Source organism: Argopecten irradians, chromosome 1, assembly GCF_041381155.1.
Source record: "Argopecten irradians isolate NY chromosome 1, Ai_NY, whole genome shotgun sequence".
Taxonomy (NCBI): Eukaryota; Metazoa; Mollusca; class Bivalvia; order Pectinida; family Pectinidae; genus Argopecten; species Argopecten irradians.
Genome location: NC_091134.1, coordinates 60,597,661 through 60,625,059, shown reverse-complemented (window position 1 = coordinate 60,625,059; position 27,399 = coordinate 60,597,661). Strand labels below are relative to the sequence as shown.

The 27,399-nt window shown below is 34.5% G+C and overlaps 1 protein-coding gene across 19 annotated transcripts; it reads left to right on the top strand.

Moving 5' to 3' along the window:
* The first annotated feature begins 95 nt into the window (after nt 1–95).
* Nucleotides 96–27,156, top strand: LOC138336070 (adenylate kinase 9-like). 19 transcript variants are annotated; one of them, XM_069285416.1, is made up of 42 exons: nt 96–148; nt 1,443–1,697; nt 1,861–1,981; nt 2,160–2,309; nt 2,487–2,599; nt 2,924–3,031; nt 3,235–3,303; nt 3,526–3,654; nt 4,029–4,103; nt 4,629–4,870; nt 6,402–6,582; nt 6,872–7,031; nt 8,213–8,251; nt 9,323–9,373; nt 10,843–10,896; nt 12,080–12,205; nt 12,583–12,877; nt 13,130–13,357; nt 13,600–13,763; nt 14,248–14,325; nt 14,903–14,935; nt 15,899–15,943; nt 16,178–16,227; nt 16,509–16,686; nt 17,304–17,425; nt 17,704–17,916; nt 18,160–18,359; nt 18,576–18,654; nt 18,872–18,999; nt 19,398–19,617; nt 20,028–20,213; nt 20,614–20,730; nt 20,935–21,153; nt 21,501–21,714; nt 21,997–22,198; nt 22,452–22,598; nt 24,297–24,514; nt 24,683–24,841; nt 25,008–25,209; nt 25,471–25,569; nt 25,798–26,015; nt 26,353–27,156. In XM_069285416.1, exons 1-42 carry the CDS (start codon nt 131–133, stop codon nt 26,562–26,564), a joined length of 6,117 nt encoding a protein of 2,038 aa, XP_069141517.1. In that variant the 5' UTR covers nt 96–130; the 3' UTR covers nt 26,565–27,156. The 19 variants fall into 19 exon arrangements, with proteins under 19 accessions (XP_069141517.1, XP_069141500.1, XP_069141477.1 ...); XM_069285399.1 differs by having other exon boundaries at nt 16,175–16,227; XM_069285376.1 differs by having other exon boundaries at nt 14,248–14,361.
* The last annotated feature ends 243 nt before the right edge of the window (nt 27,157–27,399 follow it).

Here is a 27,399-nt window from a genome sequence, read left to right as displayed (position 1 = left end):
AGTTTCACTTAAATCTTAAAAATCGTTCACAGCTTTAAAAATTTGACGAAATAAAAAAATACGGACGATTGAAACTCACTTCCGGTTGATTTCCGATGACAACCGAACTTCCCTTGGAGACCAAACAACTATGGCGGACAACACGGAGGTAAACGTTGTTTTGAAGTGAATTTATTTCTTTAAAGCTAACGTACGGAATATATCAAGGATATTTTTTGATAAAAACACTTAATGACCAGTACAGAGTTAATATGTATATCGCATGGTGTAAACATACCATAACATTTGCAGTTGATTTATTCGGCAACAAGTCAACGTGCACTGTACTGACAGGGCCATTAGACTATGTTTGTAATGATTACGGCCGATGCATTAAACATCTAGGTATAGTGATAAACTACGAATCAATTATGAATATTCTCGTCGTTTTGTTTGATTCCTATGAGAGTGTGCATTTGTTTGCACCTAAACAATGATTCAATGTTATTGTAGAAAGCACAGGAGTTTGACGTTCTGTCAATAATATATACTAATAGGTATATAAAAATACCCCTATATACTATATAAAAACATATAGTATATAGGGGTATTTTTTTATATATGTATGCATGTACTAAATATTATTGACAGAACGTCAAACTCCTGTGGTAGAAAGAAAATAATATTAAAGCAATCAGACCTGATATGGTATACATGTGGTATGTGTTTTATGGATATGACCACTGTGTTGTCAATGCACAATTATATTGATTGTTTCTTAAACTACCTTTTCATCTGTACATGTAGCTACATACGTATGGTTTACCTAACTTATTGCAAGGGAATATCTGACACCAGTATCTCACCAGTCTAACATCAATATATCTAACCTATTTATTTGGCTTGTTAGGATGTATGGTAGTATTTATCAAATGAGTTAAACCTTGAATTATGAATTATATCTGGTATCCTAGTCTCAACTCGGTGTATATCAGCCAATTTACATTCACCATATTTGCACATAATTATATGCAGCTACAGTTCCATACCATATGAATCCAGGGTTGCATACATACAAGGCAATGACAATGCAAGATACTAATCAAACTGCAAACTGCAAAATACATTTGTTGTCAGAGTTTGAGATCAAAATGTGTTAAGTTGAACTGCAGAACTAAACTTTTGCTTGAGGCTGAAATTGTGTTTTTTTCACCAAATTATGTTTCGTAAAATAGTATAGGTATCTATAGAGAAATGCAAAACAGTAATAAATAAAGGTATATGGAAACGTCAAATATATATTTAATGCAAATAAAATTGAAATTTAAAAGTAGATTTAACTTTTCTGTCTTACTCTTTACACCTATAATAATGTATCAACATATTACAATGAATACAAAGAAGTCTTCATTGTGATAACTTTGATGAATATATATATATATATATAATATTTCTTTCTACAGCCTGCTCCCGCCATGGAAGAAACACAGCAAAAACAAGAAGACACAGGAGGCACAGGACAAGTTCCTGAACAGTCACAAATGATGGCAGAGCCAAGTACAACAACAGAATCCTCTGTTGCTGATGCCCCTAAATTGATTACAATGGAAGCTGTTAGTGTCACTGATCCATCTCTGCCTCCTTCAGAAGTTCAGCAATTTGAAGAATTACTTTCAAAAACAAAAAGCAGCGACATTGATCCTTTTGATAATGATGAGGTATGAACAATTTTCATTCGGTTGTAATAATAAAAGTTATATTTTCATGATATTAAAAATGTAAGATGAATAAATAGACATCCTGGCTGGTGAATTGTTTAACTGTAGTTAAAGAGGTGACTTTATTATGCCATTAAACTATTTTTTTTTCTTTAAATTGCAGACTGAATTAAGATTCCTGCATTCCAAACCAACATGCTTTGTTGTTATTGGTAAACCGGGATCTGGAAAAACAACTTTAGCAAGGCGGTTGGCTGCAGAATGGAAATGTGAAATAGTTAATCGTAAGTTCTACTTATTTTACATAATTACAGAGAATATAATTTCATGTTACATGCAGATATTGTTGGCAAACAGAGTAAAATATTATGTACATAAAGTATAGCTTAACCTGGATCATATCTGTATCATGTTGTGCACATATAATTAACACAGTTATGATTTGTCCTCTCTACTCTCCAGCCACTGACCTGATTCACCAGTCAGTAGAACTACAGACTGAGATGGGAGTGAAGTGCCATGAGATACTGGTCAAAGGCGAAGCCATTCCTGAAAGTGTGGTAATCAAAATGGTGGAGGACAAAATCAACTCTCCAGAGGTCGCTCATCATGGTATGTAACAACTTTGACTTGATTAGAAAGAAATATTCCTTATACTCTGCAAGGGAAATTAATGGCAGCTTCATGCTCATGCATTATGCATAAAAGTTTATTCAATGGATGCTTAATTTTTACATCTACAATCAAAGTTGTGATTGTAATTTTTTTATCTGCTATCTTTTTCAATAGGGTATGTTTTGGACGACTTTCCATGCTTGTCAGAAGAATGTATGAGCTTGAAGGACCAATTGGAATTGGTGAAGAACTGGAAATTAAAGCCTGACTTCATCATTAACTTGAAGGTAAGAAACTCATTAATATTGTCTTTTAAAACACACATATTGATGCATGTGTCTGATTCATATTAGCCAATATGTGTATATAATTCCTAATTTAATCTTTCATTAAAAATACTTCTAATTTAATAAAAGAAATTCCTTACTGCTGAATATATACTTTTGAAAACATTAAGCTAAATTAGTTATATCCAACTCATAGCGTTGGATGCATCATACCAGTATATATTATAATAATTGAATAAAACTTCATGATCTTTCAAAAATTACATTTAGTAACACAGGAGTCGGTATATCCCTATATGATATTAAATCTGTGATCCACAATAGATTCCAGATGGAGACTTGGAGAGACGTCGTACTGGGCAGAGGATTGACCCAGTGACTGGTGAAATCTACACAAGGGAAGTCTACAACCCAGACAAACCACCAAAGGAAGTTAGTTCTGTTTAATACTTTATATAGAATTTCATCGTTTTATATGCTTTTCCATGTTCTCTTTTTTAATTATTAACCTATATTGAATAATAAATTATTTTTGTACGGCGATGTGCTGTATTAATGTGATGAAGTAGAAGGAGTTTCTTCATAGAAGTGTATTAACGTCTTTATTGTTTGAAAATGTGTTATTTGTGTTATAGCCAGAGAAAGATGAAGGTGAAGAGGAGGAAGAAGAGGAAGAGGAAGCAGAAGAAGAGGCAACACCTGAGGTAATAACATGTAGAAGGCAAAAGGATTTTTAAAACTTTCTCAAATAGTAGTGAAGGTTAAAACATTGTTTTGAGATTTAAAATAAAAGTGTTTAAGAATGTTATTTCATGATCCTAAAAAACAAGAGTGACTTTGATTTTTAATGGTATACTAATATAAATGTCTGTTTAACCTAAATATTGGGGAACATTTTCCTTCACACCTTCCTCTGTCTTTGTCAGGATGGTGAGGTGATACAGGAGTTGCCAATAGAAGTGTTGGAGAGGCTTATCAAACGGCCTGAGGATTTACCTCCTCAGGTGGAGGAAAACATACGCAAATACAAAAACAACATGCTGAGGATTCTAGAGGTAAGCTTTATCTGAACTCAGAGTGTAAACATTTACAGGCACTGAAAATTCATTTGTTATGTCATATTGTGGTACAGCTTTAATTCTTCATTCATAGAAAGAGCAGACAGCCTTCTTTTTGTAATTTAAATGGTGTTTTTCAAGATACCTTAATGATAGTACATGTAGATGTTTAAATCGGTTATGGAACTTTTACTCAAGACTTACTGGAATGTAAAATAAAATTCTTTATTATTTCATTTTAGAAATATACAAAATGTTATAAACTATTTCTATGAATTGATAATTTATTGTATGGGGAATGCTCAGTTTGCTGTTTAGAAGTTAATTGTGAAGAACAAGTTGGCACTAACATGATGTCTTTTACTTTGTAGGATTACATGGCTGATCATGACCAGCAGTATCTCATAGAAATGGATTCCAACCAGTCAATTAGTGTTTTGTTCAAGGTAGGTCAATTACAAGTACATAAAGAATTTTCTTACATACCAAAAAATAACAAGGTATAACTTTACAACCAATACTATATACCTTAGAGTGGTTATTTCCGCAGATAAAACAAATGTTGCGATTTTAAGTAGAAATGAGAAAGTTAAATCTTAACTGTATTAATTTTCCCGATCTGACATTAATGGTATACATGAATATGAGTCAACCATTTCTCAATATTTGCGGATCACATTTTTGTGATTATAGTAATGCTCTGTGACATCATGAATTATGAAAGTTAAAGAACATGAAGAAAACAGGCTAGCTATCTCATGTTTTTGATAGATTCCCTGCCACTGGAGATTAGAGGAAAAAAACACCATTCAATTTCAAAGAAAACTTTGTTCTATAACATTAAAAAAAAAAAAGTTTTATTTGTCACATTATTCATGTCTATTCTTGTTATGAGTTTGAAACTCTTTGTTTAATTGACATGAAATATGCCAAAACATATTAACTTTATCATATGTTTTCAAATTTTTCAGCAACTTTTGTCGCGACTGGACTGTTTTGTACTCAGAAAGGCAGCTGTGCCTCTCCGTCTCCACGATCCAGAGGAAGATGAAATTCCCGAAGATATTGACACAGATGAACTTATGAGGACCTTGGGGTCAAAGCAAATGGTTGCACCTCGTTACAGATGGAGACGCAGTCGTTGGCTACGGAATTGTCCTGTGGCACTGTACGAGGGAAATATCCTACCAGGAAAACCTGAATATGCTGTGAGGTAAAGGAAGATATCTTCTTATTATCCCCCGCCCAACGAAGTTGGCGGGGGATATACAAATGGGTTCCGTCCGTCCGTCCGTACGAATTGTTTCCGGAGCATAACTCTAAAACCAGTAGAGATATTTCCACGAAACTTCATACACACATTGGTCTTATGGTCTAGTAGTGCCTTTTGCTATTTTCAGGTTTTCATTTTTTGCATTTTTTCCGTAACCATGGAAACATTGCTGAAAATATCATATTTTTGTACCAGGTTCGTTTCCGGAGCATAACTCTAAAACCAGCAGAGATATTTCCATGAAACTTCATAGACACATTGATCTTATGGTCTAGTAGTGCCTTTATCTATTTTAAGGTTTTCACTTTTTGTACTTTTTTCTGTAACCATAAAAACATTGCTGAAAATGGCAGATTTTTGTGTGGGGGCCGTGGTGGCCGAGTGGTTAAGATGTCCCGACATATTACCACAAGCCCTCTACCTCTGGGATGCGGGTTCAAATCCCATGTGGGGCAGTTGCCAGGTACTGACCGCTGGTCGGTGGTTTTTCTCCGGGTTCTCCGGCTTTCCTCCACCAACAAACCTGGCACGTCCTTACATGACCCTGGCTGTTAAATAGGACGTAAAAATAAATAAACCAAACCAAAAAAAAAAAAAGATTTTTGTGTAAGAATCGTTTCCGGAGCACAACTGTAAAACCAGCAGAGATATTTCCATGAAACTTCATAGACACATTGTTCTTATGGTCTAGTAGTGCCTTTTGCTATTTTTAGGTTTTCACTTTTTGTGCTTTTTTCTGTAACCATAGAAACATTGCTGAAAATATCATATTTTTGTAGCAGGTTCATTTCCGGAGCATAACTCTAAAACCAGCAGAGATATTTCCACAAAACTTCATAGACACTTTCTGTTTATGGTCTAGTAGTACCTTTTGCTATTTTTAGGTTTTCATTTTTTGCACTTTTTCCGTTACCATGGAAACATTGCTGAAAATATCATGGTAAATGGTAAATGTTACTTTGCAAAACTCCACCCATCTTTGTGTATATAGTCTAATATAAATGTCAAGGCTGTATACCTGATTCAACAATTGCAGCCCCGCTCTACTTGAATTATACTCCATCTTTCTTTAGCTCAACTTCCTTTTTCCTGGTTTTTTTCATACACATAAGTCTCCACAATCAAACTTACTTCAGCTTTGATATCTCCATTGGCGGGGGATCTGAATGACTATGTCCTTGTAACTAAGCTATATCTGAGATAAAGTCACTACATTCTAGTTCTGGGAAAATCTTCAAGTTATCACTTTTTGTACCTTGAATCATTTTGAAGTCGTATATATATCTTCACGTAAAAAATGTATATACATTTTATTAGCAAATATTTCATTATTGTGCCTAGTGTATATTTAGATTTGGAGTAAAATCATATATAATTAATACACATGAAGTGTTAATTACACCCTAAAAGTATTTTTAATATTTATGTTTCTGCGTAGAAGATTTCAATTCTATTTTCATTTGCTCCCCAGTTTCCTGGATAAAGTTTACACCTTATCTAGTGCGGAAGCCTTGGAGAAGTTCCTTAAGAATCCCCGGCCTTACCTAATGCCACCTCAGCCTCGCCCTCCATGTAAGCTGTCCATCCTGGGACCACCACTCTCCGGGAAGACAAATCTAGCTCATCTACTGGCTCAGAAGTACAATGCTAAGGTTGGTACCTACAGTTAATGGCTGACAGAGATAGTCTTATATATAAACAATAGGATTCAAAAATAAAATTTATTAATACATCAGCTTCTTTTTGTAACTTTAAGAGTTACCAGTAAAATAACATTAAAAATGGCATTTAATCCATGCAAAAATTCCTACATTATATACATTTGTCATGGAAACGGTATAATATTGGGAAGTGTGTTATAAATATGATTTACATCTGTAATTAATATATTACTAATTATTTTGAAACTCACTTGACCAAAAAACAATCTGTTTTTTGTAGGTATTGGATATGGAAGTGCTCATCAAACCGAGGATGGAAGAGGAGAAGAAAAAACTAATCCAGCAAACGAGGGATGAAACCACGGAAACGGCCTTGACCTCTGTCAGACAGAAGATCAAAGAACAGTTTGAAGCTGAACAAGCTGCCAGAGAGGCTGAAGGTGGGTTTCATGTCCTTTCGAATAAAGATACTAAAAAGCTGTTGTGTCCTATAAACCTGCCATTATATATTTTTATGTACAAAACAATTTCATAGTATTTTGATTCTGAGGTAAATTTTGAATGCATGTTTCTATATTTTACATTTGTTATTGAGGATATAAATGTAAAAGTCTAAACCCAATTACTGTAATTTGTGTTTGGGTGCTGTGATTTTACTGCATGACCCCATATTTCTATGAAATATGTACCTGAAATATTATGTATCTGGTCCATGTATTCACCCTTTGTATCTTTGTATCACCCATTCCATTATATAGAACCATAGTACACTTTATTTATATCCACGCCAACTCAATCCTATATCATTATTTTCTCTGAAACAGCTAGGTTCTAAGAATTTGATTCTATCAAATGTCTTTTTTCATCTCGCATACATTTCATATATGGAATCTAGTATAAAAAAAAAGAAAGAAAAAAGCCATAACAGAATTGTATCCTAAGTACATGATGTTTTCGATTTCCCGTGGACTTGTATCAGTTTACTGTTATTTATGTTGGAACAGAAGAAGAGAGGTTGGCTAAGCTTAATAGAAAAGCCGTTGGTAGGTCAAACTACATGTTACATTTGAATTAATATTACACTGACAGTCCAGATGTGTAATAAACTGCACAATATTAAAACAGAACCCCGATTGTAATCATAACGTAATGGCTTTGAATCAATGATGACGGATTCTGAAATCTGTGGTAAATGAATAAATTAATGATTAAAAAGAAAAATGAAATAAACAAACCATATAAATGTATAATTACATCATTTGAATTTGTTAATTAATGAAAATGAAAATGGAGACTATTGATCTTTTGTATAAAGATCATGGTTTAATTATTTCAGAATAAAAGTCATATCATTGATTTAAGGTAACCATATTGATAGAAGCTTTATCTGTCACATGGTCGGAGAAAAATCACTGCTATGGAAATCTACCCTGGTGGAAATAACCTATCCAAATCCTAATCAGAAATCTTGTACTCATCAGATTTATCCTAAATACCAAATCTCCACTTCATCCAGAGACTAATTATCTCCCTTCAATCACCCTTCATGTTTTAATATGTGATATTTCCTGTTGGTTTTTGGTTTAATTTCCCATTGTTTCTTGATCCCTTACATCACTAGCATACAAACTGCAACAGATGTCTGGTTCAGAAGCTCGGCGTAAGTTTTATTTTAGACTGGTGAAAGTTTACCAGGTTGTTTGTGTGTTTTTGATATAGAGGTGAAATTGTAATTACATATATTTCAGGAAGGTAAAAATAGCATTACTGGTAGACCAGATCAAACTTGTCTTGAGTGCATCTAACATTTAAAAAAATGCATGTGATGGTTATTGTCTGATTTTATGTTTGTATATATATATATTTGTAGACAGAATGTGTATAGATTTAAGATCAGTAGAATCATTAGAAATTACACATATATTTGGTTGTGTGAACATACTTGGAGTGCTTTAGAGTTGATTGTAGACATGGTCTTCACAAAATTATTCTTTTCAGATATGTACAGCTATAAGATATATTATCAATACGACAAGCGTATCGTAGTGGTCAATAAGTGTCATGTTAATGACAAAATTGTGATTTGAGTAATTTTCAAACAAAAGCATATTATGCCGCAAATCAATTTGAGTTACATGTACTTATTTTTCAGTCAATATGTTTTTAAGAGTTCTGGAAAACATCATGGCTACAGCTTAAAACCGGAATGTCAAATTATGATATGTATACAGAATCTAGTTGTGCCTACTGTTAATGGCTGTCAATGGTTAGAGTAAAAAGTTAGGGATGGAAATGCCACCAATCAGAATACTGGAAACATATTTAGTTTGACACAATAAATCTTTATGCAATAACAACATTTAACAAGTCATGTAGCACAATGGTTTAATCATGTATCACAATAAAAGCTACATTGATAAAATACAGAAAAAGCCATATTTCACAAGAAGAGCACAAACATAAAGTTGTACTGCTATATATATATTGTATGTAGAGTACTTTCTAAACTAAACTGTTGGTCAGGTTAATACTACTAGCTGTATAAACCCTAGTTCATGTCAGTCAGCCACTTACAGACAAAGTTAGATACATGATAACTAAAGGGATGGGAATGGGGGTACTTATTAAACACCTCAAATCTAGGGGTGGGGACATCTAAACCAGACTAATACCCCATATCTAGGGGTGAGGACATCAAAACCAAACTAATACCTTATATTTAACACCTCAGAAAATGCAGAAGATGAGACGGAAGAGGGAGAAGAAGGAGATGATCAAGAAGGTACCATTCTCTTGCTAGCCAGTCACAGTTTGCGATTTAAATCACCCCCATTTGTTATGTTAATCATATTTCACACATATGCAAGATGCACATGCAAGATTTTGAGAGTGCTGGTCTTTACACTGTTCTGCTTATATATATTTCATAATCATTTATTCTATATTATATAGTTCATAGAAATGCATTGAATTCCCTTAGAACTTATTTGTGTTAGTGTAATACTCCCAGATCAGCTAACCACATTTATTCTCTTTTTCTACAAAATCAAAAATAGTATAAACCAGATCAGCCACTTACTCTGTTTCCTTTCACATTCACAACCTTTCACCCATCAAACTCCAAAATTACACTTCTATAAACTGTATGAAGTTCTCGCTTTCTTACCCTTTCAAGTTTCTTTAATATTTAATCTTCAATCGATGCACCTACTGATTTCTGCACTATTTCAACAAAATATTGCTGTGATAAACTCTGTGTTTATACTTCTAATTTGTAGGAACAAGATTATTTTTAATTGTACTTATTGAACTTACTGGCTATGCATTACAAAATTAATATTTTCATCATTGTTTTTCAATACTACACCATTTTTCTTTTCGAGAATCAATATTTTATTCTATTTTACATAAAATCTTTACAAAATGGTTATATTCAGCAAAAATAAAAAATGAATTGAATGTGAAAAAAAATGTAAGCCATATTTTTCTGTTTTTAATAGTAGTATTTTCTTGCCGTCCGAATTCTATGAGCTAGGTTACACCAGTATAGTGTGTGGTGTAATGTTGATCTGTTTTCTATTTCTACAAAGATACTGGGACGATTCTGTAAAGGTATACAAATGTTGTTACAGAATGCCAATGTTTATTTTCACAAACAAATTATTTTACACATCATGCAAATGATTGATTTAAAAATATGTTCATCAACCCATGTGTTTTCAGTAAGAATGCTTCATATGTAGTGCATGTGTGATACTTGTTGTGGAATTATTGATGAATTCAATTCATCAATTATTTGAATACTTCAGTGGTTGATATCAGTGATAGATATCCACTGCATAAAGTATTATGTTAAGCCATGTCCAGTACTTGAAGGATGCAATGCAATCAGAAATAACAGGGGAAAAAAAATGTTTGTGTAGTATAAACAGTGTATGCTTTGATAATTGTTTTGTGTGTAATATGCCAATCATTTTGCCATATCACAAATATGATATTGAATCCTCACTATTTAAGGCGTTATTTACTTTCTATCACCTTATCATATGTGTTTATTGTTTGTATTGATTTATGACGTAATTCTCACCTCAATATATCATGAATGGGTTACATATATGGGTAGCCAGTTCTTGGAAAGACATGTACATGTGTAAAACATTTTATTTACATAAATATATACATTTTGCTGCATAAGTATTAAAGCTATGGTAATTATCGTTATTGACCTGCTATAAATAAATGCTTTGTTAGACACGGAGAAAGATGAGAATAAAGATAGTGATGATGAGGACGAAAGTGTGAAAGGTAAGGGGGACAACTCCTGACTTCCCCGATTCTGTAGTTAGCAACAATTCTGTATATTATCATTCAATTTTCCTCTCCTCCATAAAAACCTAAGCACAATTATATAAATTCTGTATTAATGGTATATAAATTAGCACAATTTCTTTAACCTTCTGGATATAATTAACATCTGGTATACTGGATTACAGGTATAGACACTTTCATATATAGACATATATATATTCTATATAACTTCACTTTTCAATATCAACACATTGAGGTGTATGTGTATGATCTGCAGCTTTAGACTGGAATTACCAGGCTCCTTTTTATCAGTAAGGTAATTTTTAGGCTCCTTTATATTTCAAATTCACAAATTGATATTTTAATGATCCAAAATGAAAGATTCTTCATGCTTTGTAATTCTTCCTAAAACTTAATTTTATTGATTAATAGTGTACATGCTGTATCAGAGGTATTTAATGTGACAAATGTCTTTAATTTGAATTTGTTATTTATTTTACAAAATTACCAATTCAAATGTCTTTAGTTTGAAATTCCAGATTTTACACCATGACAAGTTTGACAACATGTCAAATCCTAGCTCTTTTATTAATGATTCTCTTTTCTTTTATCATAATACCTGTATAATAATGAATAAAAACCTATTTTCACATGGTGGAACGCTAATGGGTGTAGAGGTATAGGTTTTAACAGAACTCATTACATTTCTAATTCTAGAAAAATATGATATTACATTTTTGTCTGGTATTTCAACAAAACTACAATATGTAAATGATAGATTTATAAAGTTGGACATGGTCTCATGGATAAACGTAAATTACCGAAGTAGGAACTGTTGACATATTATTAATATATGTATCTTAGAAATTAATTTATTAACAGATTTACTAACAACCTACTTCTTATTTTTCATTTTCAGCTGGACATATCATATGTATTATATTGAACACAAATGGTTAATTAATGCCTTGAATTACTGTTTCCTCATAATTAAAGTACATGTACATGTATCTACTTTTGAAATAGATTCTGATAATGAAATGTAAAGAATTTCAATTGAGATATTTTATTGGTTTTAAATTTTACAGTTAAATAAAAAAAAATTTGTTTAAAAACGACAATATTCTATCAGTGTTAAAATACTGAGCAGGTTCTGATTGTTTGTGTTGATTCATTTCAGAAACTCCTACCGATGGGGATGTCACAAAAACAGAAGGCGAAGAGGAATCTGGAGAGAAAGAAGGAGGAGAAGCGGTAAAGGAAGGAGAAAGTTCTGCTGAACAGGAAGTCGAGAAGAAGGAAGAAGGTATATGGATAGGCTAACTAGCATAAATGTACATGTGTTAGCTTTCATGTGAAATGATATGGTGCTATACTGCATATTAATTTTATATCTCGGACCTCCATGGGATACTTGTAATGATTTGAGGGTTTTTTTTATCTGAATAACTGACAAGACTGGTTGCAAGGTTGTATCAGAAATATAAAATAATTAACTCAGGCCTAAATAAGAATGTCAGCTTCTATATTTTAACCATCATGATGAGAACTTGGTAGATACGCCATCCTTTATTGTTATTTGATATTTTGCTTAACACAGGTTTTTGAAATTAGTGTTGTCTCAGATTTAGCTTGGCGCCTTTGATACCTGTGCAAGTAAACTGAACTTAATTTTGTGTTAAGGTGCTGAGAGTGAGCAGAAAGAGAGTGATGAGGTAACAGGAGCAACATCTACTGATATCCCAGTCACAGAAGGGGAGACAACTGAACCGACCCCTCTCCCACAGAAGGCCCCAACACCAGTGATGCCTGAAGTGGATGCCACTCACCCTGATGTCATTGCCTTGGTGGAGGCCGCGGTGAACGACATTGAGAAACAGCCGGTGGTGCTTCCTCCAGAGGTGTACATTGAGGTGATGGAGAACGCTATCAAGGAGTCCGAGAGGAACATGAGGGAAATCAAATCAGAAGGACCAATGTAAGTATGGAATGTTTAGGAGTTAGGTGTTGCCATTGGTTACTATCAGAAACGATTGGGGGAAATAAAAGAGCAGTATGTTCTCTGTCTGTATTACACTAGATCCTATTTAACAAGCTTTATTTTTTAGTTAGGACAATAAATTGTACTGGTATATGTCTTTTATAGAATCTTATAAGTGAATAATTCTGAAAATAACAAGAACTGTAAAGCAGATAGCGTTCACAAAAGAATATAATTTTTCCTCTACAGGAATGGTGGTTACATCCTAGACAACTTCCCCCAGAATCGAGACCAGTGGACAATCTGTATAGAAAAGAATCTTATGCCAGATGACATCATCGTGTTGAAGGACTCGGATGGCGGCGACTTCCTGATGAGGAGGTACTATACACTCAATAAGGAGGATATTGACCAGAAAATCAAAAACAGAAAACTGGAAGAGGAGCGAAAGAAGAAAGAAGCAGAGGAGGAAAGAAAGTAGGTCATGATGTAAAATGTTCTATAGGCTAATCATTATAGGAATATTATTCGAACTTCCTGTAATCAAAATTCTCCTACACATTTAAAATGAGACAAAACATTTTGGCAAATGGAAATATCCTAGCAGTAAATCAACATTCTGTCTACATGGCAGTCTATATATGTTAAGACTATTGTCATAGAGAAATAAAAGAGAATCATTAAAATTTATTCATTGCTAATCATGTTGTTTCTTATAGGAGAATCCTGGAAGAGGAAAAACGTGCAAAGGAAGAGGCTGAGAGGAAAGCTGCAGAAGAAGAGAGACTGAGGAAGTTAGAGGCTGGAGAAGGAGAAGAAGGAGCAACAGATGGAGAAGGAGGTGAAGGAGAAGCCTCAGGAGAAAGTGGTGAAGGCACCGATGGTAAGTAACACGCAATCTCATTGGCTCTCCACAATGCATGCTGCATTTTCATTGGTCACTATTGTTGTACTTTCATTCAAGTACACATTCATAAAGCTTTTATACTGCTGAATGTATTCATTTGCATATAGCTTTTTCTGTTTAAAAGATTAGCAAAAAATTCAAAATTTTGTAAAGTATTCATAATGGACAGTTTTATTGGTATCTTTTGTTGAAGCCAGGAACATATGTACAAAGTAAAACATTCGCTTTGCATTGTATTTAAAAACTTATGAATCCCCCTTTTTGTCCATTTTGTCCTTTTGGAGTAAGTTTGTGTCTGGCCAGAGCATTCTAATACATTTGTACCCCTAATGCTAGATTCTACTAGATATTGTACAAACTGTTTATGCACACCAATACCACACAACAATGTCCTTTACACGTCACATCACTGCTTTCTGGGTCACTGTCATTTCTGCATGCATGTTTCACACTTCACCAGGCCCGTCTGCCGAAGGAGACGCTGGAGCAGGCGAACAAGCAGAGGCTGGAGAAAATGCCGAGGAGGGCGCAGAGGAAGGTGAGAAGGAAGAAGGCGGAGACACAGAGACAAAAGGTACCACAATCTGTCTATCACATTGGCACAGCATGGGCTGATTTCACTGCAAGTGTGTTTGGTTGCATTTGTATATCACTTCATGACAATGTACCTCCCAATTTTGACTTTAGCCCTAATTACTCCATCAAAATATCATCACATGAACAAATTTTATTGTTCCTTGAGTGAACAGTAATATTTTAAAAATCTTTTACTATATTAAATTTTCACCTAAAATGAAACAATGCAAATCATATTCCTTAAAAGACACTTTTCCTGACAGTTCCTTACCCAAAGTTACCTTAAAATTATTTGTCTAATGGTTCTTAATGTTAAAAAAATTATATGGCTGATGATTCCTTGGATAACTAGCATGTGATGTTGTGAGTTAATTTTCCTGCGAATCCCATTTTGTTTTTTTTGTTCCATTTCATGCATTTGTAATATATAATATTATGCTTCCAAATCCACATGGTTGATTCATCATTGTATCTTAATGATTTATTCCAAAACAAATAGCATAAAGTTTATTCAAATCAATTTTCAAATTTTATCATAGGCAGGAGAAAAAAATACCTTGATTCCTCGGAAGGTTTGTTCTGTTAGATAAAAGGTTCTTTATACTGTTATCTACATGTTGGTTAAGGAAACTATTTGAACTAAGGTTGTTGATTATAATTGGGCATCATATCTTCATTGCATGTGTTTATCTGCTGTATTATCGTTCTGTGGTGTAGTGCATGACTCATTTATAATTTTCATCTGTTGTAAAGATGATGCTTATGTCCCCAATATTGACGTTACATGTTTCTATAATTATTATGTTAATATAAAACTGATATTTGGGGTACAGAATGTTGATTTGGAAATGTTTTATAAGAAACATTCTCTCCATCAACGTCTGTGTTTAAGGGTGATAATATCTGTTTAGGAATTGGTTTGGGTGTCATGATTTACGACTAGGAGAATGTTGTATTATAAGTATTGAACATAAATATTTTAACAACTTTTCCTGTATTTATTATTGTCCTGTTTATCTCTATGTTTAATAAGTACATATTCAATTACATGTTCTTAATAATCATTCCTATTTCTGACACAAAATTCTAACATAAATATAAATAAATAAATGTAAAAAATGAAAATAAATAAAAACATGATATTTAATATATTAAAAAGGGGCTAAATTGATAAATATGTTACATAATTAAGAATGATTAATTAATATAGTTGAGTTCGGTTTTGAAAAATAATCATCAATTTATTTGAAAAAATAATGGAATTTCATGATATACATGTATGTATTTATAATAAAAACTATTATCAGTTTGTTTTTCAAAACTTGTATTGGATGGCCTTTAAAAAATAAGCCTTTATTAATTGAATACTCTTTGAATTTGTTAAAAAATTGGTTATGAAAAGTAAAAAGTACAAGCTTTAAACAGGGAAGTTCCAAAAGTCAAAAGCAAAACTAAAACAGGGAACTTCTACAAGTCAGAGAGATCTTAAGGTCTTAAGAAATAAGAACTAAAATGTTCCTTTTCTACATTTTTAGAAGAAGATGATGATAAAACAGAAACTGAAACAAAGGCAGAATCAGGTAAATATTTTCTTCTTAATAAAATTGTTCATATCTGGAAGATATAATGAGTTTATAGTGACTTTGCCTGGAGTGGTTTAAAAGCCATGTGTTTAAAACGTTAAGATTAGGTGCATTACAGCTCTCTTATCAACAAAACAGAAACTAGATGTATTACAAATCTTTCCTTTTGTACCAAGAGCTTGTCTGATATCCCTTGATTATCACTATGTAATCTTTCTTATTTTCAAGAAGAACCCAGCAGTGTCAAAGAGGCAGGAGTGAGGATTGAAGGTGATGACGAGGTGAGTAACTAATATAAACTTATTTCACAATCTTCACATCAAAATAAACATAGAAAAAATAAAGAAAACTAAGATAGGAATTGGTTAATGAAAGTGTAAGGTGAAACAAATGAAAGCAATTTAACTGGAATTATTCTTAATTCTTATGCAAAATTTATGCATGCTGATTGTATAATTTATATACCAGGTATTGCATTTTTTTTTTTTTTGGACAAAAATCATATGTTATTGAATATTTGTCCTATAACGTCAAGATAATCAGTAAACCCTCCTCCTTGTAGCGTATACCAGATGGACCAGAGATGGAAAAGTACAAGGAGAGAAGGAAGGACTTTGATAGGGAGTTCCCAAATGTACTCAACACCATTTCGGGCTCCAGTAGTATCGACCCAATCTCCCTGGACCTGGAGAGCAGGCCTATTGAGGAACTGCTGTCCGAAACTGTGACCAGCATGGAAAGTAAGTGACAATATGATATGAAATAGACTTTACTTGCTTACAAAATTTAACAATTGTTATTACACTTGTGCATTTACACTGGTTTATTTACATTATCACTGCAGTCCTTCTATGTAATCTTACCAAGCGCAGTTTGCATTCATATAGTCTATGAACTACAGCCGCTTATTTTGATGTCATCATTGTGACGTCACAATTGTTGTGCCAGCGATCAAGGAAAATGGCTGTTTAAATGGCTGTTCCATCCTTGATGATAAGGAAAGATTTATTCATTATAGATGCAAAATCGCTTGGGATTTCATTATAAAATTGTAATAAAATGTAAATATAAATATTGAACGTCTTTTTCAGTTGGCATTCATAGCCCATATGAATGCCAACTGAACAAAGGCAAATTCAACATGAAACACTAGCCAATTAGTGTGTCCTTTTCATTAGGCAAGAATATGTGACCGTAGTACTGTGTCATTATCAACGCTTTATTTTTAGCGCACACAAATAATTTCTGTATTTTTATATATCAAGCTATGAGTAATAAGGAAAATTAATGTGATATGATTGATAAAATTACAAGATATTATTGATGATAAGAGTGTTGTTATGTTTGTGTATAACAGAGAGTTACCAGTACAGTGGCTGGGAGTACTCTGGTATGGATGTAGATGAGGAAGAGGAAGATCTAGAGGCGGAGGCTGCACTACAGGCTGCAGAGGAGGAAGAGGAAGAGGCTGCCGAGGAGGTAAGGGGACATAACTCTGAAGGGAGGGCAATTATGTAAAAAAGATAAATAGATAGGGATTGAATGTATTTTTCTAATTTTCATAGCAGCTGTGAATAGCAGAAACTATCTACATATCCCGTGGAGCGCGTTAGGGTTATGGAACCTAACACACAGAAATTTCTCCTAAATGTGTTTTCCTCTTTTGATAAAGAGGGAACAGAAAGGACATCTAATTTTGATATTGGAAGTTTTGGTTGATCAAACAATGAAAATTTTTTTGCTGTATTTCTTTATAGGAGGAGGATCCTAATAGGAACAAGAAGAAACCCCTCGGAGATACCAATCAGTTCTGTCCTGTTGCCCTGAAGGAGAACAATGTCTTATTTCCGGGTAATCCAGAGATTGCCGTCAAGTACAGAGAGAAGGTTTATTATATATCCAGTTCAGAGGCTCGTGAACGTTTCCTAGCTAACCCCGAGGAGTATCTGCCCCATGGTAAACCATTTGATGTAAGTGTCTCTTAGAGTTTACATATGTCTGTCTCTATGTTTACTTCACAGAGAAATTAAAATTAAAAAAATGGCCCTGAGTTATAATATGATAAATAGCGTTTTCAAAATTGATGCAAAAGTTTTAAATTATTGAGTTCAAAAGAGTTACCTTGTAAAGAAATAATTAACAATAGAGTTAATCTACATTCTTTTATTGGATATAAACTCTCTTTATAACCCCCTGTTTTGTACACAACACAGACCCCGCCTATCAGACTGCTATTCCTTGGCCCCAGAGGAGCTGGGAAGTCAGTCCATGGCAGATACCTGGCTCAGAAGCTTGGACTGTTCCACATCTCCTTCAAGGACAGGCTCCAGGAACTGATCATCCATAAAACGAAGAAACGTGTCGGTCCGGAGTACGCTGAAGAGAATGAGGAGGAGCCTCCTGATGAGGAAGAGTGAGTATGAGTTACAAGATATCTAGACAAAAATAACAAATGTGATATCTGATTATTGGAACTTACTTCGACTTTGGTGCATATTTTCAACATGAAAAGAAAACAAAAACTGTTTTTGCAAGCATTTGAATCAAAGATTAAAACTGCCTTGTTTAGAGAAATTTAATAGCATGCGACGTTGTCATTGAAATCTTCATGTGTGTACCTATGTTACAGAGAGGAAGATGAAGAAGCAGGTATCACTGATCCTGATGGTGAGCCAGTCAAGGAGGAAAAGAAGGAGGAAGAGAAACCTGTAAGTCAAGGTCTCACAAAGGCTTGATCTTTGTTGGTGAAAGATAATAAAAAGATTTTTCTATTGTAAGGTCTCATAAAGGCTTGACCTTTGTTAGTGAAAGATAATAAAAAGATTATTCTGTTGTAATAGTGAAATAACAACTGCCATACAGTAAGCTCTGTCAGTAAGTAATTTGTTACACCCTGTCTCACTTGTCCATTTTCTGTTTGATCAGGAGGAAGAAGAGGTGGAGTATACTGAGGAAGAGGAAGCCATTAAATCTAACCTTGAGTCTGAGGAACCTCTACCAGCCGAAGTCCTCGACAACATTGTTCCTCACTGGTGGCACAAAGAGCCCTTCAAGTAAGTATTCTTTTGAGATGTAGTAGATCTATCTAGTTACTGGTACATTTGTTATGTGTTGTTACCTGTCGGCAGGGTCATTGATAGGCAACCACCTTTCAGACCCATAACACATAGCCCATGTTAGTGTTGGTAGTAATATGAATTATATATATATATATATATTTTATGGAATCTTATTGTTGGTTAAGATTGGACAATACAACTTCATCAGCTACCATAAAAATATAAAGAAATCTGTGAAGTAGCTAATACAAAATTTCAAGTACTGTACCTTACACTCCATATTACAAAATTCTATAAAGTGAAAAGTTATTTTGACAATTAATTTCAATTTTAATCACAAAGTCTAACCAACTGAGCTTTTTATGACATGTGATGTGTTAATTTACCTACAGATCTACAGGTTTTGTCCTGGAGGGATTCCCTCGTACTGCAGAAGAAGCTAAGTACCTCGCTGAGATGGGCATGTTCCCTGACGCAGCTGTCATCATTTCTGTGGAAGATAGCGATGTCATTGGTAGACTGCTTCCACCAAAGCTTGATAGATGGTGTATAAAGCGTGACAAACGTATCGCCAAGAGAGAGAAAAAGAAGGAAAAGGCAAAGAAAAAGAAGGTAAGTTACTCAAAGTGTTGAATGGGAAAATCTCTCTCAGTTACAAACCAAAGCAATTACCCTGTGTATCATAAAACAAACCATTGTTTTAGCCTAACTAGATTTGCCCTCTTCTACTCTCTACTTCGATTCAATCGATCTGCAGCTCTTCTGCTTCTGGAAGCTCTTCCATCTGCGAGGTAAAAGACCTTCTGAGAAGACGTCTCTTCATAGAAGAGTGCATATCAAGTTGAGCTTCTGTGAATAGATAGAGTTGAAGTCTGAGAAGTAAACCATAGGTTAAATTTTATAAAATCAACTATTCTTGTTTTTACATTGATAAGTTATCAGATATGTGTTATATCCTATACATTTGAATGTTTTGTATTTTAATTGTGTTTTATCAAATATTCAATTCAAAATGTCTTCAGGATGCTGCTGTCCAGAAAAGGAGGGAGGAATTACAGAAGGAACAAGAAGAAAAGAGGAAGGAAAGACAAGCTCAGAAGGCAGCAGAACGAGAAGATAGAGATGAAGAAGAAGAGGAAGAGGAAGAAGAAGAAGAGGAAGAAGAGGAGGAGATGGATATTGAGGCCATGTTGGCTGAAGAATTTGAGGTAAAAATAGATCAATAAAAAATTTCTGTATACAACATTTTGCCCAGTGAATGATTAATGAATTGTGGAATATTGCATTCATTTTTGGTATCCAACCAAAAACGAAAACAATTTGTGAAATAATCTCATTGAAAAGTGGTTGTATGTTGAAGAATGTGGTTATAGTTTATACCTGTGAAGACTTCTAAACATAATTTGAGTGTATTTATCTGGTAATATATTGTTCTGAGTCTTAAGAATTGAAATAATTGATTCCATCACAGAGGAGCCAATGGGAACGTCCATGCACTAATAACTGATTCTTATTGTACCTGGACAAACAACAATTAGAATTAAGATGAATAGGTGGAAGTGGATGTTTAATGTTGATGTTCATGTTGTAATGTTGATGTTTTCATAGGAAGAAGAAGAAGAGGAGGAGGAAGAAGATGAATTAGAGGAGGATGCTAAGGACAGAATTAGGAATGAATTAAATGAAGTATATGACAATGACACAAACAGACTAGCTGGTGTACAGGTAGGCTCTGGAATTCTATTAGCTTTCAAGAAATAATTGCATTTTTTTTTTTCAAATTGCTTTACTAAGTGTTCAATATCATTTGTAAAAGAATTTTAAGACTTTGTAAACTTCTTTGAATAATAATCAGAGCATTATAGATTGCATAAGAAATTTGCCCTGATTCTGAATATCATCAATATCCACCTGATTGTTTGTTTCCAGGAAGCATTAGAGGAGATCCTGGTGCCCCGACTCGACCTGGATGGAGGTCGTAAACCACACATTGTTCGTTATCTGATGACAAAGAAGTTAAAACCATATGTTCAGTTTAGACACAGCATGTTTGAGAGAGTTTACCCTCTTGGAGAGAAACTGGCTAAAAAGATGTTACAGAGTGGATACAAACAGCCCAGTCGATTTGGACGATGGTGTCCAGTTAAGGTCAGATTGAGTGTAAATGTGTTTTGATATGAGCAAGTTAATTAGGGAAGAGAGAATAAGTTTGTAGAATATTCATGACATTGCTTTGTCTGATACCAAATTTGCTTAATAGATCGCTATTAGAGAATTCCTTTTATAAGTCATAAAAATTGTTCGTTAAGGGGAGATCATCTTGTTTTTGAACCCTTTACAGGAAATTGCTGGACATTCTATGGTATGTTTTACCTTTTTATGTCAAAACATTGGACACTTCTAATTTGATGATTGCCTAAATAGATGGTTAAACTGAAAGCTTATTTTATCCTCAAAAAACTTGAGGTGTTAAAAATGGTTTTCTTTTTGTGTAGATTAAGGAGGGAGACTGTATCCAGCCTATGAGTGGACCTGGCTACCCGACCTATCCATGTCTGTACCGTAACCACATCTTCTTCCTGTCATCTCTGTCGGCTCGGGAGGACTTTATCCAGGACCCTATGACTTACCTCACTCAGCCTACACCCAAACCTGTCGTACCCATCAAAATGGCAATTATTGGCCCACCAAAGTCTGGCAAAACCACATGTAAGTACACATCTTGGGAATGATTTATGATTATAATCATTTATATATGTAAGATTCAAAATGATGAAAGCTCAATAGTTAATATTAATCCTGAATAATTTTGATAATGTATTGAGACTATAGGATTACTTATGTCTGAAAATAAAATAACTTTTAAAAGATGCTGGAATGAAAATGCAAAATTCTGCTTATGAATTATGAAGTCAGGTTTTGACTGAAAATTATAAAACAACGATATACGCCTTAAGCCTCATTTAACATTTTGAATACGATTTATTATAGTGGCTACACGATTTGCTGAATCGTACGGTTTGGTACGACTGTCTATCGGGGAGGCTATGAGGAAAGTGCTGGCAGAGCAGTCTAAGACAGATCTAGCCAAACAAATGTTAAAGTATCTGTTAAAGGGCTACACTGTTCCAGAGGAACTGGCTGTCCAGGCTCTCGACGTCTGTCTCCTGGACATGAAGTGTCAAACAAGAGGGTAAGTTGTAATACCCAACTTCAGGCAGGTTTTTTCTCTCTTTTTTTAGATGAAATTCTTATGAACAATGTTTTACAAGCATATGAAAGTAGTTGCCCTGAAAATACAAATAACTGCTGAATACCTAAGCTTGGTTTCAATAACAAATGTTGAAGCATTCATATCACTTTGGTCCTACATAATGTAATGGACACTGGCTTATAGCATGGAATGATGAATAGATTTCCTTATAATATATCAACTTTCTATATAGGTATATCCTAGATGGTTTCCCCCAAACCAAGAAACAGATTGATTTGATGACTGAACGCAGCATCATCCCTGTACGTGTTGTTGAGCTGGAGTTGGATAGTAAAGAAGTTTTATTACGGGGCATGAAGGACCGCATGGCACCAACAAGGTAAGGCTTAACTCAACACTGTTCATTTGTTTTAGAAAACTTACCTTTTCATTTTTAGGTCATCTGACCCGAAGGGTCAGGATGACCTATAGCATCATGTTTCGTCCGTCGTCGTCCGCCGTGCGCCGTGCGTTAACTTTTCACATTTTGAACTTCTTCTCAAGTTCTACCGGTGCGATTTCGCTGAAACTTGCATGAAATGATCCTGACATGGTCCCGACAAAGTGTTGTTATTTTTCGGGTTGATCCGAAATCCAAGATGGCCTCCACAGCCGCCATCTTGAAAACACATTTTGAACTTCTTCTCAAGTTCTACCGGTGCGATTTGGCTGAAACTTGCAAGAAATGATCCTGACATGGTCCCGACAAAGTGTTGTTATTTTTCGGGTCGATCCGAAATCCAAGATGGCCACCATAGCCTCCATCTTGAAAACACATTTTGAACTTCTTCTCAAGTTCTACTGGTGCGATTTGTTTGAAACTTGCATGAAATGATCTTGACATGGTCCCGACAAAGTGTTGTTATTTTTCGGGTTGATCCGAAATCCAAGATGGCCGCCACAGCCACCATCTTGAAAACACATTTTGAACTTCTTCTCAAGTTCTACCGGTGCGATTTGGCTGAAACTTGCAAGAAATGATCCTGACGTGGTCCCGACAAAGTGTTGTTATTTTTCGGGTCGATCCGAAATCCAAGATGGCCACCACAGCCTCCATCTTGAAAACACATTTTGAACTTCTTCGCAAGTTCTACTGGTGCGATTTGTTTGAAACTTGCATGAAATGATCCTGACATGGTCCCGACAAAGTGTTGTTATTTTTAGGGTCGATCCAAAATCCAAGATGGCCGCCACAGCCACCATCTTGAAAACACATTTTGAACTTCTTCTCAAGTTCTTCTGGTGCGATTTGGCTGAAACTTGCATAAAATGATCCTGACATGGTCCCGACAAAGTGTTGTTATTTTTCGGGTCGATCAGAAATCCAAGATGGCTGCCACAGCCGCCATCTTGAAAACACATTTTGAACTTCTTCTCAAGTTCTACCGGTGCGATTTGGCTGAAACCTGCATGAAATGATCCTGACATGGTCCTGACAAAGTGTTGTTATTTTTCAAGTCAATCTGAAGTCCAAGATGGTTGCCACAGCCACCATCTTGAAAACACATTTTGAACTTCCTTTTAAGTTCTACCGATGCGATTTGGCTGAAACTTGCATGAAATGATCCTGACATGATCCCGACAAAGTGTTGTTATTTATCGGATTGATCCGAAATCCAAGATGGCCACCACAGCCACCATCTTGAAAACACATTTTGAACTTCTTCTCAAGTTCTACCGGTGCGATTTGGCTGAAACTTGCATGAAGTGATCCTGACATGGTCCCGACAAAGTGTTGTTACATCTCTGGTTTTCATTTATTTATACATGTTATTATATTTACAAATATGCTACATTTTAAGCTATGAAAAATAAACAATTTATTTGAAACAATTTGATAAAGAGGATTTTTTTTTTCTATAGAACAAGTAATGAAAAAATAGATAATTTGAAAAACATATAGTTCACCAACTCCAAATAAATGTCATATTACCTTATAATTATCAGCCTTGAACATAAAATATATTGTTTTGCTGATATTACCTTATAATTATCAGCCTTGAACATAACATATAATATTGTTTTGCTGACATTCCAGAACGATACCCCTACACGACAGCTCTCAGATCCTGGCGGTGAAGATGGCCGCCTATAATAAGGAGATAGCTGCCGTGAGGCAGTGGTATAAGTCTGAGCACATGAACTTCATCCAAATCCCAGGGGAGAACTCTAAGTGGTGGATGTGGAATAAGGGTTCCGAGATTGCCAGTCAGTCAGTCACACAGATACAGACCTATCTACAGCGGGTGTCCGATGGTGAGTCAAGAAATTTTATCTATTTCTCATGAAAGGTTTCTATGCCTTTATGTTAAAAATTATCTGAACCTTTTCTTTAATTATTTGTGAAAATATCTTAACTATATAAAGATATATGGTGGCATGTATTAGAAATATTTAATTAAAGAAATCACTTTCTCTCTGTAGGTAAATCTGCGTCGATTGCGGACATGTGTATAACACCAAACGAGTTCCTACAGAGGATGGGAGACTATGGTCAATACTGTCCAGTCAGTCTCGCCCTCCGAGGGGAACTCGTTGACTGTTCCACAAATTCAACACTGGAATTTGCTGCCGAGTTCAGAGGTATGTCTCATTTGCTCAGTAACATAATGTGTTTAAATGTAAAAAAATCTATTTCATGATGTTGGTCACAGTAAACACATGTAGCGTTCTTTAGAATCAAATTGCAAATTTAAGTGTTACTTAATGCTAATTTTGTACTCTTACAATCTCCTTTCTCTTTTCCTAGGACATTATTATAAGTTGGCTGGTGCTGAGGAACTTAAGCTATTCCTGGAGGAACCAGAGAAATATGTCCCTCCTCTGGCCCCCAGAAAACTACCAGCAAAGGATCTCCTTCCCATTCGACGATTCCCTGACGAAGTGAAAGCCTCACAGGAGATAGAGGTCAAGGGCTACTGTCCAGTCACTTTCCTAGATGGCAAGTGCAGGTGAGGTTCACAGCTGAACATGTTTATTGTTATGTAAACTTTATAAATGTTATGATTGATACATGTATTAATGCATGCCAGCAAAGTTATCAAACCTAGAAACTTAAAATGTCAAAGGAAGGTATATCCTGTAAACTGTATTAACTTTGAACTGCTTGTATACAATGTGAGACGTTCCATATGATGCAAAGAAAATTGCACAGGGTTTACAGCTTCACTTTTGTGTGTAATAGATTAATCTATCATGTCTTCTTTTCGTAGATATGAAGCAATAATTCCTGGCAATCCCGACCTCATTGTGGAATACAGAGAAAAGTTCTACTACATGGAAAATGAAGAAAAACTCCTTAAATTTATGAAGTAAGTAAAAAGTTGTAAAATCCAACATCTCTGACCTTGTGATCATTTTCATATAATCTCCATTTTCTCTGTTCCAATTAAAGTTACGACTTACTATTGTAATTACTAGATTTTATAGCACTTTGAATTGTGAAGACAGGTTTTCTTATTCCAGATGTATTTCAGAATAAAAGTATAAATAAAGTCAACAACCTACTTAAGGTAAAAAATAATTGTTCCCATCTCCAGATTACCAGAGAAATACTGGAACCTTCAACTGCCACACAAACTTCCGCCTGCTAAGGAAAGCTTAACGGTCACTAACCTACCAATGCTTGGTTACATGGAACAGACCGTGGCAACATCGCTCATCAAAGCAATGACAGCAGTTGGAAACTTTAAACCTAAATACCCTTTCTTGAGCCCCAGCAGATCTTCATTGATCTACGTAGCTTACCACCTCAAAGGTATCCTTCATAGTCCTTCCTTATGAGCGAATGTTTTGTTAGAACCTAAAACTAGAGGAAAGATAGTGCAATCCTAATGACAACTTGAACATCTTTAACAGAAGCATCTTTAAAGAGACTTTTTGTATATTGATATCCATCAATTGATGCTTTAATATATCTTTGACAGCACTATGTCACAAAAAAATATTCTTTTTTTATAAAAAGATACAAGTTCTTTCTTTAAGCTTCTTTTAACCAAATTTTTCTAGATTATCAGGAATTGCAATTTCAAAATCTTTATAACATAAATTACACATCTAAATTTTGATATTCATTTCTTTTTGTTTCTTTTCAGCTTTCAACCCTAAAAGTTCAGATTACATAAGGAAAAAGTATAGACAGAAACTAAAACAGTTTGAGGACACGTGTAGGCTGATAAAATACTTGGGAGACAATATGACAGTACGATATCGGGACCCCACGGAACGGCCTGGAGATTTCGACATGAAATTAGAAACTTTCTTTGCACTCCGTGGAATTGAACCAACAGCAACCTGGGTGGCATGAAAAATTCATTTGACAATTTTATTGGAAAGTTCAGGCATCAGTGAATAAAAATGTGGACAAAAGAATTCTGGATCATGTCACTTGTGTGCAAGCCAAATTAAATGTTTGCAAAAATAAGACTTTTTTGCATGCAACATACTATAGGAATATAAAATATAAATTAGTTTCTTGGAATGATGCAGTAAACTGGTTTGATTTAATCGATTAAGCTGTAAAAGTTTTGACAATTTTGCCTTAGTTTGGAAATAATTGTGATTTAATATTTCAGCATTAATACTTTCAAACAGTGCTTTATAGAATTTATTATTTGAAAAAAAAAGTTTTTGCTAAAATGTTATTTCATCTGTTCAAGGACTGACACAACAGCATTGTACTGTGCCTTGATATCTAATGGTTTGCAGATGACATCTGTATTAGGTTAAGTCTATTTTAACTACATTCCTCATTATCTGTGATATCAGTGGTCACCAATGGGTGACAGGATTGTTATTGTAAATACAGTATTTATGTAAAATTTTGTACATTGAATTTGTTAATATAATACAATATCTATGTGGAAGTACAGTTCCGTCCATTAAATATGTGAAACAACTTTGCCCTGTTTCTTTTATTTACCTTTAATTAAGGACATCTTAAAAGTATCCATTTGAGCTAATTGTCTACAGAATGTATGTAGATCAAAGAGCTTTGTTTTTGGTCTTGTGTGTCTTTTAGCCAGTGTTTAGTAAGTGGAGCGGGGAAAGCCAAAGTACCTGTGGTTAGTACTACCCGACAACTGCCTAAAGTGAGATTAAAACTTGAAACCAAGAGGTGGAAGGCTGATGGTAATATGTAG